Here is a 14,641-nt window from a genome sequence, read left to right as displayed (position 1 = left end):
CCATGTGTTGTCTCTCTATAAAACTATTTCTTATAAGCCGTTATATGGAACCAGAAGAAGATACAAAATCTTAAGTATTTTATAACAGTTGTGAAGTTCGAATGAAGTTTTTTATATATAAAACTATACACATGATACTTTTTCCATTCTATTCTTTAGGTTTTATGCTGAATTCATTAAGAATATTTTCGATAATAAACCTCTTTAAAGGCTTGCTTATTTAGTCGGACCTTATAGTAGGCTTTAAGTTTCAGGTTTTTTAATATAAATTCCTATGTAGACATTCTATGAGTCATTACGCGGCAGGTCTCCTTACAGGCCTTCAGTGAAATACCTTCTACTACGACTTCTTAAGTAGGTCTTCTAGTAGGCAAAGTAGAACCTCCGGTAGCCCTTCATAAGTAGGTCTTCTATTAGACCTCTAATAGAAGCGAGTGAAACGCGGTGTAACATTTAAACGAGTATTAAATGCGGCTGTGAGTTCTTGTGTCTGCAAAATAAGGCTTTCAGGAAAGTCTCTTTGCTGCATATTTTTGAGTTTTTCTTTTAGTTTCTGCTCTATGTGTATTTCTCTAGGAAAGAAATTAGAACACAGACTTTGTTATACAATTTGCCCATTTTTTGCTTAACAGATTCCTTTACAGTCTAATCAAAAGGTTTCTTAGAATATCTATATATTTTATTTTAATATTAATAAAAAAATTCTAAAAATAAATCTAAAATCATGTTCTTAACAACCTTACAGACTCTCTCTCTCCCTCTCTTAATCAATAAAATTGTTAACCTGTGTTTGACATTTCTTAGTTTTTTTCTTTTCTTATCTTTTCAATTTTGTTGTATTTTTAGCAAATTTTTTTTACATTATTTCTTTTTTTATTCTTTTCGGGTACCAGAATTTTTATCTAAAAAGGTGTCATTTGCTGTCTTGGATGTAGTCTTTCTTCTTCAGTTTATTTAATTAAATGATTTTAAGATTTTTATCTTTAATGTCTGTTACTAGTGTTCTATTTAATACTCTTATTTAAATATAAATTTAGTTCTTTAAATGTGTGTAACAATATGTTTTAAAATGTCTTTGAACGTGTCAAAATTATCACCTAATCTGTCAAAGTAAAATGTCTGGGCTACAGCTAGGTTTTGTTCATCGAGTGTTTAACTAAATTGTGTAAGATCATGTAGGAGACATATTAATTTGTTCAGAGCATTGGTAACAATGTGGTAACAATTTAAATATGTTATGAATTTAAATTAAGCAAAAGAGGCTTCAGAGACAGACCCGTATCTTCCGATACCCGACGACATGCACGAAGCAGAGAGAAAATTCCATGCAACTGCTGAATCGTGATATCAGACAATTACGAAAAATACTTAGATCACTAGAAGATCTTCTTGAGTTCAGTGGAGCACTAAGTCATTAACATAGATAATATGGATAGCAAATGATAGACATTTCAAAGACCTTTCCAACAAAATATATAAAGAAATTTTTTAAAAAAAAATTTTCAACAATAAAATTGTTTTCAATATTTATCTTACCTACTTTGGTGAAGGGTATATAAGATTCTGTACAGCCGTTGTAGCTCTATTACTTGTTACTTATTGTTATTATCTTAACATGATTTTATTTTAATAGATTTCATTTGTTTATTTTGTGAGCTTCTTTATTTTTGCTTTTACAAATAAAATTAGATAAGAAAACCGTTTCTATTTAGACACATAATTAATCCTTTTTAATTTATTACATGTCAAGGCCAATTTCAGGGTGTTGTCTTAGATTTAATGATAGATAAATTCAAACTAACAAATCGCATTTTCTATTCATATATTTACATAAAAGTATAATTTTTCGTCCAACTGTAAAAGCTAACAGATATTTACAATGTGCCTAACAAAATATTTAACATTTTAATTGAATTTTAAAAACATATTTGCCATCAAATATTTCCACCTTTATTATGTTTAAAACGATTATTTTTATAAATAACAACTTTCCACTAACAATCTATCGTTAATGTTTTACATTAAACCAATAGGAAAAAGGTTTTATGTTATTTTACTTCCTTTTAAAATTTGTTTATATTAAAAAATTTATCGCAGTGTTAATTAGTTCTGGGTAGCATTTTCCGTTTTATAATTATTTATAACTCTATGATTTTTATGACCTTTCCCTCAATAAGTCATTAATAAGTTTGTTATTTTTATCGTTTTGTGCTGTTTCTTTATATAAGAGTTTGTTTAGATACTCGTAATTATGGAAATAATATAAAATACATAATTAGAAATAAGTGGGAAAATTATTGTGGACTGACATGAATCAAATTATACCCTACTCCTCTCCTGCTACAGAAATGTGTTTCATTGAGACACTTTTTTATAGAAACAAGTCTCATTGAGACACTTTTATAAAGAAACGAGTGTCATTAAGACACTTTGCTATAGAAACGAGTCTCATTGAGACAATTTTCTGTAGAAACGAGTCTCATTGAGACACTTTTCTATAGAAACGAGTCTAACTGGGACACTTTTCAATAAAAACGAGTCTGATTTAGACACTTTTCTGTAAAAACGAGTCTCATTAAGACACTTTTCTATAGAAACGAGTTTCATTGATACACTTTACTATAGAAACGAGACTCATTGAGACACTTTTCTGTAGAAACGAGTCTCATTGAGACAATTTTCTATAGAAACGAATCCCATTGAAACACTTTTCTATAGAAACGAGTCTGATTGAGACACTTTTCAGTAGAAACGAGTCTCATTGAAACACTTTTCTATAGAAACGAGTCTGATTTAAACACTTTTCTATAGAAACGAGTCTCACTGAGACACTTTTCTATAAAAACGAGTCTCACTGAGAATCTTTTCTATAGAAACGAGTCTCATTGAGACACTTTCTATAGAAACGAGTCTAATTGAGACACTTTCTATAGAAACGAGTCTAATTGAGACACTTTCTATAGAAACGAGTCTAATTGAGACACTTTTCTGTAGAAACGAGATACCTTTCTAGTCTCATTGAGACACTTTTCTGTAGAAGTGAGTCTGATTTAGACACTTTTCTTTCGAAACGAGTCCCATTGAGACATTTTCTATAGAAACGAATCCCATTGAGACACTTTTCTATAGAAACGAGTCTGATTTAAACACTTTTCTATAGAAACGAAACTCATACAGACACTTTTCTATAGAAACGAGTCTAATTGAGACACTTTTCTGTAGAAACGAGTCTAATTGAGACACTTTTCTGTAGAAACGAGTCTCATTGAGACAATTTTCTATAGAAACGAATCCCATTGAGACACTTTTCTATAGAAACGAGTCTGATTGAAACACTTTTCTATAGAAACGAGACTCATTGAGACACTTTCTATAGAAACGAGTCTAATTGAGAAACTTTTCTGTAGAAACGAGTCTCATTGAGACACTTTTCTGTAGAAACGAGTCTCATTGAGACACTTTTCTGTAGAAACGAGTCTCATTGAGACACTTTTCTGTAGAAACGAGTCTGAATTAGACACTTTTCTATAGAAACGAGTCTGATTTTGACATTTTTTTATAGAAACGAGTCTGATTTCGACACTTTTTTATAGAAACAAGACTCATTGAGACACTTTTCTATAGAAACGATACTCATTGAGACAATTTTCTATAGAAATGAATCCCATTGAGACACTTTTCTATAGAAACGAGTCCCATTGAGATAGTTTCTATAGAAACGATTCTAATTGAGATATTTTCTATAGAAACGAGACTAATTGAGACACTTTTATGTAGAAACGAGTCTAATTGAGACAATTTTCTATAGAAATGAATCCCATTGAAACACTTTTCTATAGAAACGAGTCTCATTGAGACACTTTCTATAGAAACGAGATACCTTTCTAGTCTCATTGAGACACATTTCTGTAGAAGTGAGTCTGATTTAGACACTTTTCTTTCGAAACGAGTCCCATTGAGACATTTTCTATAGAAACGAATCCCATTGAGACACTTTTCTATAGAAACGAGTCTGATTTAAACACTTTTCTATAGAAACGAAACTCATACAGACACTTTTCTATAGAAACGAGTCTAATTGAGACACTTTTCTGTAGAAACGAGTCTAATTGAGACACTTTTCTGTAGAAACGAGTCTCATTGAGACAATTTTCTATAGAAACGAATCCCATTGAGACACTTTTCTATAGAAACGAGTCTGATTGAAACACTTTTCTATAGAAACGAGACTCATTGAGACACTTTCTATAGAAACGAGTCTAATTGAGACACTTTCTATAGAAACGAGTCTAATTGAGACACTTTTCTGTAGAAACGAGATACCTTTCTAGTCTCATTGAGACACTTTTCTGTAGAAGTGAGTCTGATTTAGACACTTTTCTTTCGAAACGAGTCCCATTGAGACATTTTCTATAGAAACGAATCCCATTGAGACACTTTTCTATAGAAACGAGTCTGATTTAAACACTTTTCTATAGAAACGAAACTCATACAGACACTTTTCTATAGAAACGAGTCTAATTGAGACACTTTTCTGTAGAAACGAGTCTAATTGAGACACTTTTCTGTAGAAACGAGTCTCATTGAGACAATTTTCTATAGAAACGAATCCCGTTGAGACACTTTTCTATAGAAACGAGTCTGATTAAAACACTTTTCTATAGAAACGAGACTCATTGAGACACTTTCTATAGAAACGAGTCTAATTGAGACACTTCTGTAGAAACGAGTCTAATTGAGACACTTTTCTGTAGAAACGAGTCTCATTGAGACACTTTTCTGTAGAAACGAGTCTCATTGAGACACTTTTCTGTAGAAACGAGTCTGAATTAGACACTTTTCTATAGAAACGAGTCTGATTTTGACATTTTTTTATAGAAACGAGACTCATTGAGACACTTTTCTGTAGAAACGAGACTCATTGAGACACTTTTCTATAGAAACGATACTCATTGAGACACTTTCTATAGAAACGAGACTCATTGAGACACTTTCTATAGAAACGAGACTCATTGAGACACTTTCTATAGAAACGAGTCTAATTGAGACACTTTTCTGTAGAAACGAGTCTGATTTCGACACTTTTTTATAGAAACGATACTCATTGAGACAATTTTCTATAGAAATGAATCCCATTGAGACACTTTTCTATAGAATCGAGTCTCACTGAGACACTTTCTATAGAAACGAGATGCCTTTCTAGTCTCATTGAGACACTTTTCTGTAGAAGTGAGTCTGATTTAGACACTTTTCTTTCGAAACGAGTCCCATTGAGATATTTTCTATAGAAACGAGTCTAATTGAGATATTTTCTATAGAAACGAGACTAATTGAGACACTTTTATGTAGAAACGAGTCTCATTGAGACATTTTTCTATAGAAGCGAGTCTAATTGGGAGCCTTTTCTATAGAAACGAGACTCATTGAGACACTTTTCTCTAGAAACGAGTCTCAATGAAACACTTTTCTGTAGAAACGAGTCCCATTGAGACACTTTTCTGTAGAAATGTGGCTCATTAAGAGACTTTTCCATAGAAACGTCTCTCATTAAAACACCTTTCTATAGAAAACTTAACGAAACTTATTTTAAAGTAATTTAGTTTTAAAAACAGGATATGTTCGATATAAAACACTTACAATTCTTTAATTTATTATTAATTTTTATTCTAAACTTTCATTGAGATTTACAAATTCCTTTGTTTCTTCATACTTTTGCATTATTTCTATCATGGGTTCATTAAGATATTTACGCACTTCCATGTGAGTATTAAAATCACCATGATTCCAGCTAGGATCTTCCATATGATGCATTATACGATTAGGTAATAAAGCGGCCAAACGTTCAACATCTTCCACAGCAGCCATCTCATCATTATCACTATACCACAAATGTAGTTCCGCACTGATAAGTTGGACGGGATAGTCGGGCGGAGTAGGCTGGCCATACATTTGCATATTATTTACCAGTCCATAGTCATATTGGCAAAAGCAGGCCGATTGCTGCTCCTGCATATAGTGGCAAATTTGATTAGTGGAAGCTCCAGCCGGATGGGTTTGGGCGGTGATGATAAAAGCGGTCTATAAATTAATTCTTAATTGATTTAATGTACTTTTTATTATGATTTTGAAACTGAACCTACCTCATTCGAATTACTCTCAGCCCCTTGAACTAAATAGGCAATGGAATTGCATAAATTTTGATATTTCGAATCCGGATTACAAGCATTATAGCCCAATTTTACAAACAAATCATTGTAAGGCAAAAACTCTTGACTATCAAACAAGGCTGAATATTTATTGGTATGACCCAAATAGGGAGCCAATGTCCTAACCAATAAGTCTTCCATGTTATTCATAAAAGCTACAGGCGCCAACATATGAGCCGTTTTAATTTTCTCATTATACTCTGGCCGAGTAGAGAGTAACACAAAAAACGCAGTAGTACCCTGAGAATGGCCCACATAATGTATGGCCTTTTGTTGTTGGCCATTGGTAGCCAGGGCATAATCAATCATAGAGGCCAAATCATAATGGCCTATTTCATGCCAACTGAAACGCCAGAAATAGGGATGATTTACCGAACGTGAGGTGTGATTACGTGAATAAGTATTGCCTCGGGCATTGCCCAGCCAAACATCAAAACCAGCATCGGCTAAAAGGAAAGCAATGCCATCGTTCGGTCCATTAAACATCCAAGCATCTGAACAACTAAATAAACCATGTTGTATTAACACTATGGGACGATATTTATGAGAATTTTGCAGTTTATGTGAATAGGGAATGCGAAACATGGTGATAATATAGCCATCTTCAGTGACAGTGCGATGAGTTTCAGCAGGATAGCCATGACCCTTAATACGGTCTTGCTAAAAATATCTTCAGTTACAAATCAGTTATTGAAATTATTCTTTAAAACCCTTACCGTTGTCAATCTTGGTTTTAAGGTGATTTGTGGTTGAGGATTTTGAAAATATTTCAAAATTGTAACATCTTCCGCTTTAATGCTTAAGACGGCTATTAATATAAATAATAGACTGCTGAGGCGGATCCAAGACTTCATGGTTTTGCTGTTGCTGCACAACTAAATTTATTTCCATAAAATTTATTTATTGAAATTGGCAAACATTTTTTATTGAACCCCTCTTTTTGGCCATTTATTATCAATTGCTGTCATTATTTTGACCAAAGGCAATGCAAGATAATCTTCTTAGATAAGCATTGTTTTGTTTAAGATAATTCCTTTTTATAGACCACTTGAGGGGTTTGAATTATTTTATAAATATAGTGAGCTGCTAATTTAAATAAGTTTAGGGGGTTCGTTGTAAAACTAGAAATGTGTCACTCTACTAGACACTTTTCTATAGAAATGTGTATTGGTACTAGAAACTCTTTTATATAGAACTGGATACACACTTTTATAGAAATATGTCTCTCTACTATAGAAATAAGTCTCTCTACTAGACACTTTTCTATATAAATGTGTCTCTCTACTAGACACTTATCTATAGAAATGTGTCTCTCTCTAATCCAGGCACTTTTCTATAGAAATGTGTCTCTCTCTAATCCAGACACTTTTCTATAGAAATGTGTCTCTCTCTAATCCAGACACTTTTCTATAGAAATGTGTCTCTCTAATCCAGACAATTTTCTATAAAAATGTGTCTCTCTAATCCAGACACTTGTCTATAGAAATCCAGACACTTTTCTATAGAAATCCAGACACTTTTCTATAGAAATCCAGACACTTTTCTATAGAAATATATCTCTCTAATCCAGACCCTTTTCTATAGATATGTGTCTCTCTAATCCAGACATTTTTCTATAGAATGTGCCTCTCTATTCCAGACAATTTTCTATAGAAATATAATGTCTCATATATAGACTATTTTTTAGAATATTATCTTATTCAGAGACTATTCTATGGACTAGTTTCTAACCTAGAGACTATTCTATAGAACAGTGTCCCATCCAGAAACTATTCTCTATAGTCTATAAAATCCGTATCTGTTAAAAATCGCTAATTAAAAATAATTTCCGGCTTAGCAGTTCTAATTTAGTGTTATCAACTTTATTTAAATGTCAAGTGTGTTCTTAATGGGGGGTAAAATAATTTGTTGAACATTAAACAAAAAATATGTTTAATCGCTTATTAGATTGTGAACTGTAAATATTAGCGTCTAAACCATTCATAAACTCACAAATCAACAAATAATAATAATTGTTATCAATTTCGAACTTTACTGATAATAGAGCACATATATGTATGTTTGGAATATTTAAAACAAATTTGCAATAATCTAAATGTAAAAATCAAATGAAAACTGTATAGGCCACCAAACTGTAAAATATTTCTACAAAACTTGCAGTATCAGTTAAAGAGCAGATAAACTTTTTGAATTTTATGTGATAAGAGGTAGAATTTAAATACAGAGCAAACTTTAGCAAATGAAGCCATAATAATGATCGTGTCTGAGCATGACATCTTGGTGAAATATAGAATCACCCTGGCACCAGTTGGTTTAATTATTATGAATCACTATTTTAGTGTGCAACAATTAAGATAACTTCAGCCATTGTATCATGATCGCTATAACATATTTGTCCATAATTAGGATTTAATACAAGGTAGCGGATAATCAGGAGGTATATTCTGACCTTATATTTTAAAATAAAATAAATTTTAAAAAATTGCATTTTTTTATTCCATTTAATACTCTTTTTAAGATGTTAATTTAATTCTTTTAATAAATAATCTTTAATAAATAAATACATTACTTAAAATCTAGCTTATATTAACTCATTACTAATCTAACACCTCAACTTGGGTGGTAATTTCTTAATTTGATGATTTTCTCCCACTTTCAGAACAGCAGCCATGCCCATTAAAGCGTGACGCTCTAGATGACAATGATACATCCAAAAACCAGGATTATCACTTATAAAACGTAAAATAATATAGCCCAAAGCTGGAATTTGTATGGTGTCCTTCTCAACGGCCGGAAAATCGTTGGGGGTGCGCTGTAAGAGACCTCTGCGATCGAGTTCTTCAATCTGTAAAGTAAACAGATGTAAAGATAAATTAGTAAGTTTGAATTCATTTTATAAATTAATTCTATAGAAAAGTGTCTGGATAAGATACATTTCTATAAAAAAAAGTGACTGCATAAGACACATTTGTATAGAAAAGTGTCTGGATAAGACACATTTGTATAGAAAAGTGTCTGGATAAGACACATTTGTACAGAAAAGTGTCTGGATGAGACACATTTCCATAGAAAAGTGTCTGGATAAGAAACATATCTGTAGAAAAGTGTCTGGATAAGACACATTTCTATAGAAAACTGTCTGGATAAGACACATTTCCATGGAAAACTGTCTGGATAAGACACATTTCCATGGAAAACTGTCTGGATAAGACACATTTCCATGGAAAACTGTCTGGATAAGACACATTTCCATGGAAAACTGTCTGGATAAGACACATTTCCATGGAAAACTGTCTGGATAAGACACATTTCCATGGAAAACTGACTGGATAAGACACATTTCCATTGAAAACTGTCCGGATAAGACACACTTCCATGGAAAACTATCCGGATAAGACACATTTCCATGGAAAACTGTCTGGATAAGACACATTTCTATAGAAAAGTGTCTGGATAAGATACATTTCTATAGAAAAGTGTCTGGATAAGATACATTTCTATAGAAAAGTGTCTGGATAAGATACATTTCTATAGAAAAGTGTCTGGATAAGATACATTTCTATAGAAAAGTGTCTGGATAAGACACATTTGTATAGAAAAGTGTCTGGATAAGACACATTTGTATAGAAAAGTGTCTGGATAAGACACATTTGTATAGAACAGTGTCTGGATAAGACACATTTCTATAGAAAAGTGTCTGGATAAGACACATTTCTATAGAAAACTGTCTGTATAAGACACATTTCTCGATAAGACACTTTACTATAGAAAAGTGTCTGGATAAGACACTTTACTATAGAAAAGTGTCTGGATAGGGCACATTTCTATAGAAAAATGTCTGGATAGGACACATTTCAATAGAAAAGAGTCTGGTTAAGATACATTTCCATAGAAAAGTTTGTGGATAACCCACGACTTATATATTTTTGGATTATTGCACTTACCCTTCTCAAATCATTGACATTTCCCAAAATCGCCTGGCCCACCAAACGATATGTATAACCATGTGTATGGAACGGATGTGTAGAGTCCATATAATTCGTGACAATCAATTCAATCGGCCTAAACGCTGGAATTCTAATAACATTCGTGCATTCACAATTATTATACTGGCAATTGCGACCAGCCTGTTGGAAAGCCGTAAGATTGCAATAGTAATTGTCTTCGTAGTAAAGGTTACGGCCCTGCAGCAAAGAAACCTGAGGCAAAGCGAATGTTATATCATCAATTTGAAAGAGATCTTCACCATTCGAGGCGCGTCGGGTGCCAAAACTGGAATAGAATGTTTGGAATTTGGTGTAAGGAGGCCAGGGTAAAGGATTCAAAGATCTTAAGCCGGCGGTGGGAATTTCATTAGCTTTCAGGGCAGTAGAATCTTTGGTATCCACATTGTAAAATTCAGGCAAAGCATTAATATGAACCCGAGTTTCGGGGCTTTGGCGGCCAAATGAAGCTTCCGACATTTGCTGCAAAGGAGCCTTATTGCGCGATGAACCACGATAGTGCAGAATAGCACCCTGATATAAACTATAATTGGCACAATCATTGTAACCCTTAACTTTTATCCAATAGTTGCCGGGATATTGATTGGCTTCCAAAACAAAATCAAATCTTTCCGCAGAAGACATAAAGAATTTATCAGCATAAATGGGTTGTATATCATTGCCATCGGTGGCTATCATCAACATTTTATGATTCTCTATGGAAAATTCCAAAGGACAATTGAACACACCATTGCTAATGACACGCATGCGATAACGCATATTGGGAGAAACCCTTAAGCGTTCATATCTATTGCGTGCATCATTATCGGGCCAGTTGTTTAGGTGATTACGGCCCTTACCATTGATCAGTATATTGCGGGGTCTCATGTAGTCATAGTTGTATATGGTATCCTGGATCACGAGGGTATGTTCAATCAAATCGTAGTCATACAGATGGGCATGACGGTTATTCTGTTTCGTTTGTCTGATGACAAAACTACCAGCTACCCCCAGTGACCGTTGCCAACCCAAGTGGCTGTGATACCAAACAGTGCCACTACGATCGGCGGGAAATGAATAACGATAAACTTCCGAGGGCTGCACGGGATATTGAGTAATAAAGGGGGCTCCATCACTTTCGGGAGTTTGAGACATGTGTAAACCATGCCAATGCATGGTCAAAGCCTCTGACAAATAATTTAAAACATCCACTATAATGGTATCATTCTCACACACCTCCATGGAGGGTCCGGGCACTTGTCTATTAACAGCCATTACGCCGGTGGCCACACCATCACCATAAATACACTGCTCCTGTTCACAAGTTGTGGGATCGTACATGCATCTCTGGCATTCTGGACCCAAAGTCTGATAATTATGCACTACTAAACGATAGTAACAGGACAAAGATTCTCCCTGCTTACAAACCCGTCTACATGGATGTCTATCAAAACTGCCATAACTGATGTCATCGGCATTGAAGTCATCGCTTAGAAAGTTATTTGGCGGACTATTGCTTTTGTTATTCTTGCTGCTAAAGGGATTGGTAAAGCCCCAGTACACACGAGATATATTGAAATTTTCATGACCAATGGGCAACTCTTTGGCAGCATAGTTTTCATTTTCCACCTCGTTTTTCAACTCCAATTGCCTTAAATATTCCAGAAACTCCGAATTTTCATAAACTTCCTCGTTATTTAAAGAATTATCAATATCTGTTTCATCAATTTTAGATTCTGCTTGTAAAATTTCACTTTTAATCACTAAAGCTTGCAGAAATATTAATAAAAATGTCCACTTCATGTTGAAACCAATTAATCAATCACTTTTACTTTGAGTCTTTTCCTTTTCTCTGTCTAATATTTTATTTATTTTAATAATATGTTTTTAAAGTGTGTAGTAATTTGAATCCAACCGCTTATTTAAAGTTGCCGTAATGAACTGACCACCACTTGGGTGATTATCTAGCAAAGAAAGTTAAGTTCCTCATAAATTTGTGATTTAAATAAGTTTCTGTTTAGCCACTTTACCACACAAACTCATTTTGTATGCCGGTCATCCAAATGTTCCACTAAATGTGTCCGGAATATTAATTATTTCCCAAAAGCCAACAAAAAAACACTGTACAAGGGGAAGAAATGTTTGTTTTAATTTCAGTTTTTTTTTTCATTTTATTTAATAAAATTATGTGCCATTCATTACGAGTATTATTATTGCTTGTTTATTTCTATATTTGCAGTTTCTATATTTGAATTTAAATAATAATTATGCAAGTTTGTTGTTAGTTTGTGATCGAAAAGGTCACCCTAACAGTTTAAATTATGGTTTTGTGGTATATTTTTAGGCGCCAGCTGGAAAATGATACAGTGGTATGAGAAATGGGAAATAGTTAAAATAAAAGTTCAAATCGTAACTTGTCGATATATTGGTCGTGGAGCCACAAAACTACATACAGTGACAATGAAAACTCATCTTTTTGAAGAAAAACCATGTAAACACCAAGATTCCCAAATCCCCAAATTTACTCCTCGGGAGGTTATCAATAATCTAAAATTGGAAAATATTGGGTATGACTTAAAAATGCGCGAGAGATTCTTAAATCCCCAAAATTACTACCCGGGAGGTTTTCAGTAACCTAAAATTGGAAACTATTGGGGGTATAACTTAAAAATGTGGTATTTACAATAGATGGCGTATCTTCTCACTTAGTCATTGAACATTATAGTAGCGGAGTTCAGTATTAAGTGCGAATGGTATTGCATTATTGCAAATGCTAAATTGTAAATGTTTTTGTGTGTATTTTGTTATTGGATTACGGTAAAATTTTGCATTTGCAATGATGCTAGACCATTCCCACTTAATAGTGAACTCCGCTAGTGTAAATAACAAAGATTTTTTCGATTCGAAAATTTCGAATTTTGTGCCAACAAAGCGTCATATGCGGGAAGTTTTGCTTTACTTCTTTAATTTGAAAAAAGTACCGCTGAAGCACACTGATTGCTCACCAAAGCTTATGGTGAATATGTTTCACTGGTTTCACCGTGCGAGAGATGGTTTGTGCGGTTTAGAAGTAAGACAAAGATCGTTCACGCCAGCCAAAAAAAATTGAAAGCCAAGAATTGGAGGCATTACTCCATGAAGATTGTTGTAAAACTTAACATTGGGAGCTACTCAAGCAGTAATTTCAAAACGTTTGCGAGCAGCTGGATTCATCCAAAAGCAAGGAAATTGGATACCATACGAATTGAAGCCGAGAGACCTTCAAAAACGATTTTGCATGTCCGAAATGATGATTGAATGCTATAAAAGAAAATAATTTTTGCAGCGAATCATAACTTGCGATAAAAAATTAATCCATTATAATAACCCAAACATAAGAGATCATATTTGAAGCCCGGCCAACCAGCCGAATCGATACCAAGGCCAAATATCCATGGCTTAATCGTAATTCTCTGTATTTGGTGGGAGCAACAGGGTCATATATATTATGAGCTGCTGAAATCTGACCAGACTTTCACAGGAAACCTGTACCGAATGAATATGATTCGTTTAAAGCGAACATTGGCAGAAAAATTTCAGGAATATGCTGCAAGATACGAAACCGTAATATTCCATCATGACAATGCTAAACCACAGGTTGCAATACCTGCTAAAAAGTATTTAGAATGAAATGGTTGACAAGATTTGCCTCAACCGCTTTATAGTCCAGATACTATTTGTTTCGATCGATGCATATCGCCCTCTCGAATTGAAGCCGAGAGACCTTGAAATATGATTTTGCATGTCAGAAATGATGATTGAACGCTATAAAAGAAAATCATTTTTGCACAGAATCATTACTTGCGATGAAAAATGGATTCATTACTATAACTCGAAGCGTAAAATATCGTACGTGAAGCCCGGCCAACCAGCCGAATCGACACCAAAGCCAAATATCCATGGCGTTATGGTAAGTAATTCTCTATGTTTGGTGGAAGCCAAAGGGTCCTATATATTATGAGCTGCTGAAATGAGCAAAAAACGCCCAGAATATTCGGCCAGACATGAAACCGTAACATAAAAAAACAGTCGTCCACATGTTGCAATAGCTCTTAAAAACTATCTAGATATAAGTGGTTGGGAAGTTCTGCCTCACCCGCCGACTACTATTTGTTTCGATCGATGTAGATTGCTCTCTCTGGGATATGCTTCTCTTTGGCTCAAAAGATGAGCAGTTCTTTTGACTCAAAATCCATATGTTTCAAGAAAGATGGGAAAAGGTCAGAGCTAACTATGGTCTATACTTTGAATAAATTTATAAAATTTAATAAATAGCCGTAGGGCAGCCCGGTTGGCTGCGTTATATTCAGCTGTGCCGAATCTTAATTATACTTCAAAATAAAAATTTTAAGTATTTTTAAGTAAACAAATTTTTTTTTTTTAAAGCATTTTTTTAAATTTTTGAAAAATCAT

The 14,641-nt window shown here is 33.7% G+C and overlaps 2 protein-coding genes across 2 annotated transcripts; both read right to left on the bottom strand.

The window, feature by feature from the left end:
• Window positions 1–5,661: 5,661 nt before the first annotated feature.
• On the bottom strand, window positions 5,662–7,067 carry LOC135956670 (lipase 3-like). The gene is made up of 3 exons (XM_065507259.1): window positions 6,923–7,067; window positions 6,141–6,866; window positions 5,662–6,078 (listed from the first exon to the last, which is right to left on the bottom strand). The coding sequence occupies exons 1-3, from the start codon at window positions 7,058–7,060 to the stop codon at window positions 5,662–5,664; spliced, it is 1,281 nt and encodes a 426-aa protein (XP_065363331.1). The 5' UTR covers window positions 7,061–7,067.
• Window positions 7,068–8,674: 1,607 nt separating this feature from the next.
• Mco3 (Multicopper oxidase 3) lies at window positions 8,675–11,992 on the bottom strand. Its single transcript, XM_065507143.1, has 2 exons — window positions 10,151–11,992; window positions 8,675–9,051 (listed from the first exon to the last, which is right to left on the bottom strand). Exons 1-2 carry the CDS (start codon window positions 11,990–11,992, stop codon window positions 8,809–8,811), a joined length of 2,085 nt encoding a protein of 694 aa, XP_065363215.1. The 3' UTR covers window positions 8,675–8,808.
• Between the last annotated feature and the right edge of the window lie 2,649 nt (window positions 11,993–14,641).

This window comes from Calliphora vicina, chromosome 1 (genome assembly GCF_958450345.1).
Source record: "Calliphora vicina chromosome 1, idCalVici1.1, whole genome shotgun sequence".
NCBI classification, from domain to species: domain Eukaryota; kingdom Metazoa; phylum Arthropoda; class Insecta; order Diptera; family Calliphoridae; genus Calliphora; species Calliphora vicina.
The sequence above is the reverse complement of the archived record's forward strand: the minus strand, read 5'-3'. Positions and strand labels throughout refer to the sequence as shown.

Bases quoted from the DNA above. Each gene is read 5' to 3' on its own strand.
- LOC135956670 (XM_065507259.1), bottom strand. From the start codon at position 7,060: ATGAAGTCTTGGATCCGCCTCAGCAGTCTATTATTTATATTAATAGCC. The intron at 6,867-6,922 runs GTAAGGGTTTTA...AGATATTTTTAG, and splicing joins TAAAACCAAGATTGACAACG to CAAGACCGTATTAAGGGTCA. The intron at 6,079-6,140 runs GTAGGTTCAGTT...ATTAATTTATAG, and splicing joins CTGAGAGTAATTCGAATGAG to ACCGCTTTTATCATCACCGC.
- Mco3 (XM_065507143.1), bottom strand. From the start codon at position 11,992: ATGAAGTGGACATTTTTATTAATATTTCTGCAAGCTTTAGTGATTAAA. The intron at 9,052-10,150 runs GTAAGTGCAATA...TTTACTTTACAG, and splicing joins ATGTCAATGATTTGAGAAGG to ATTGAAGAACTCGATCGCAG.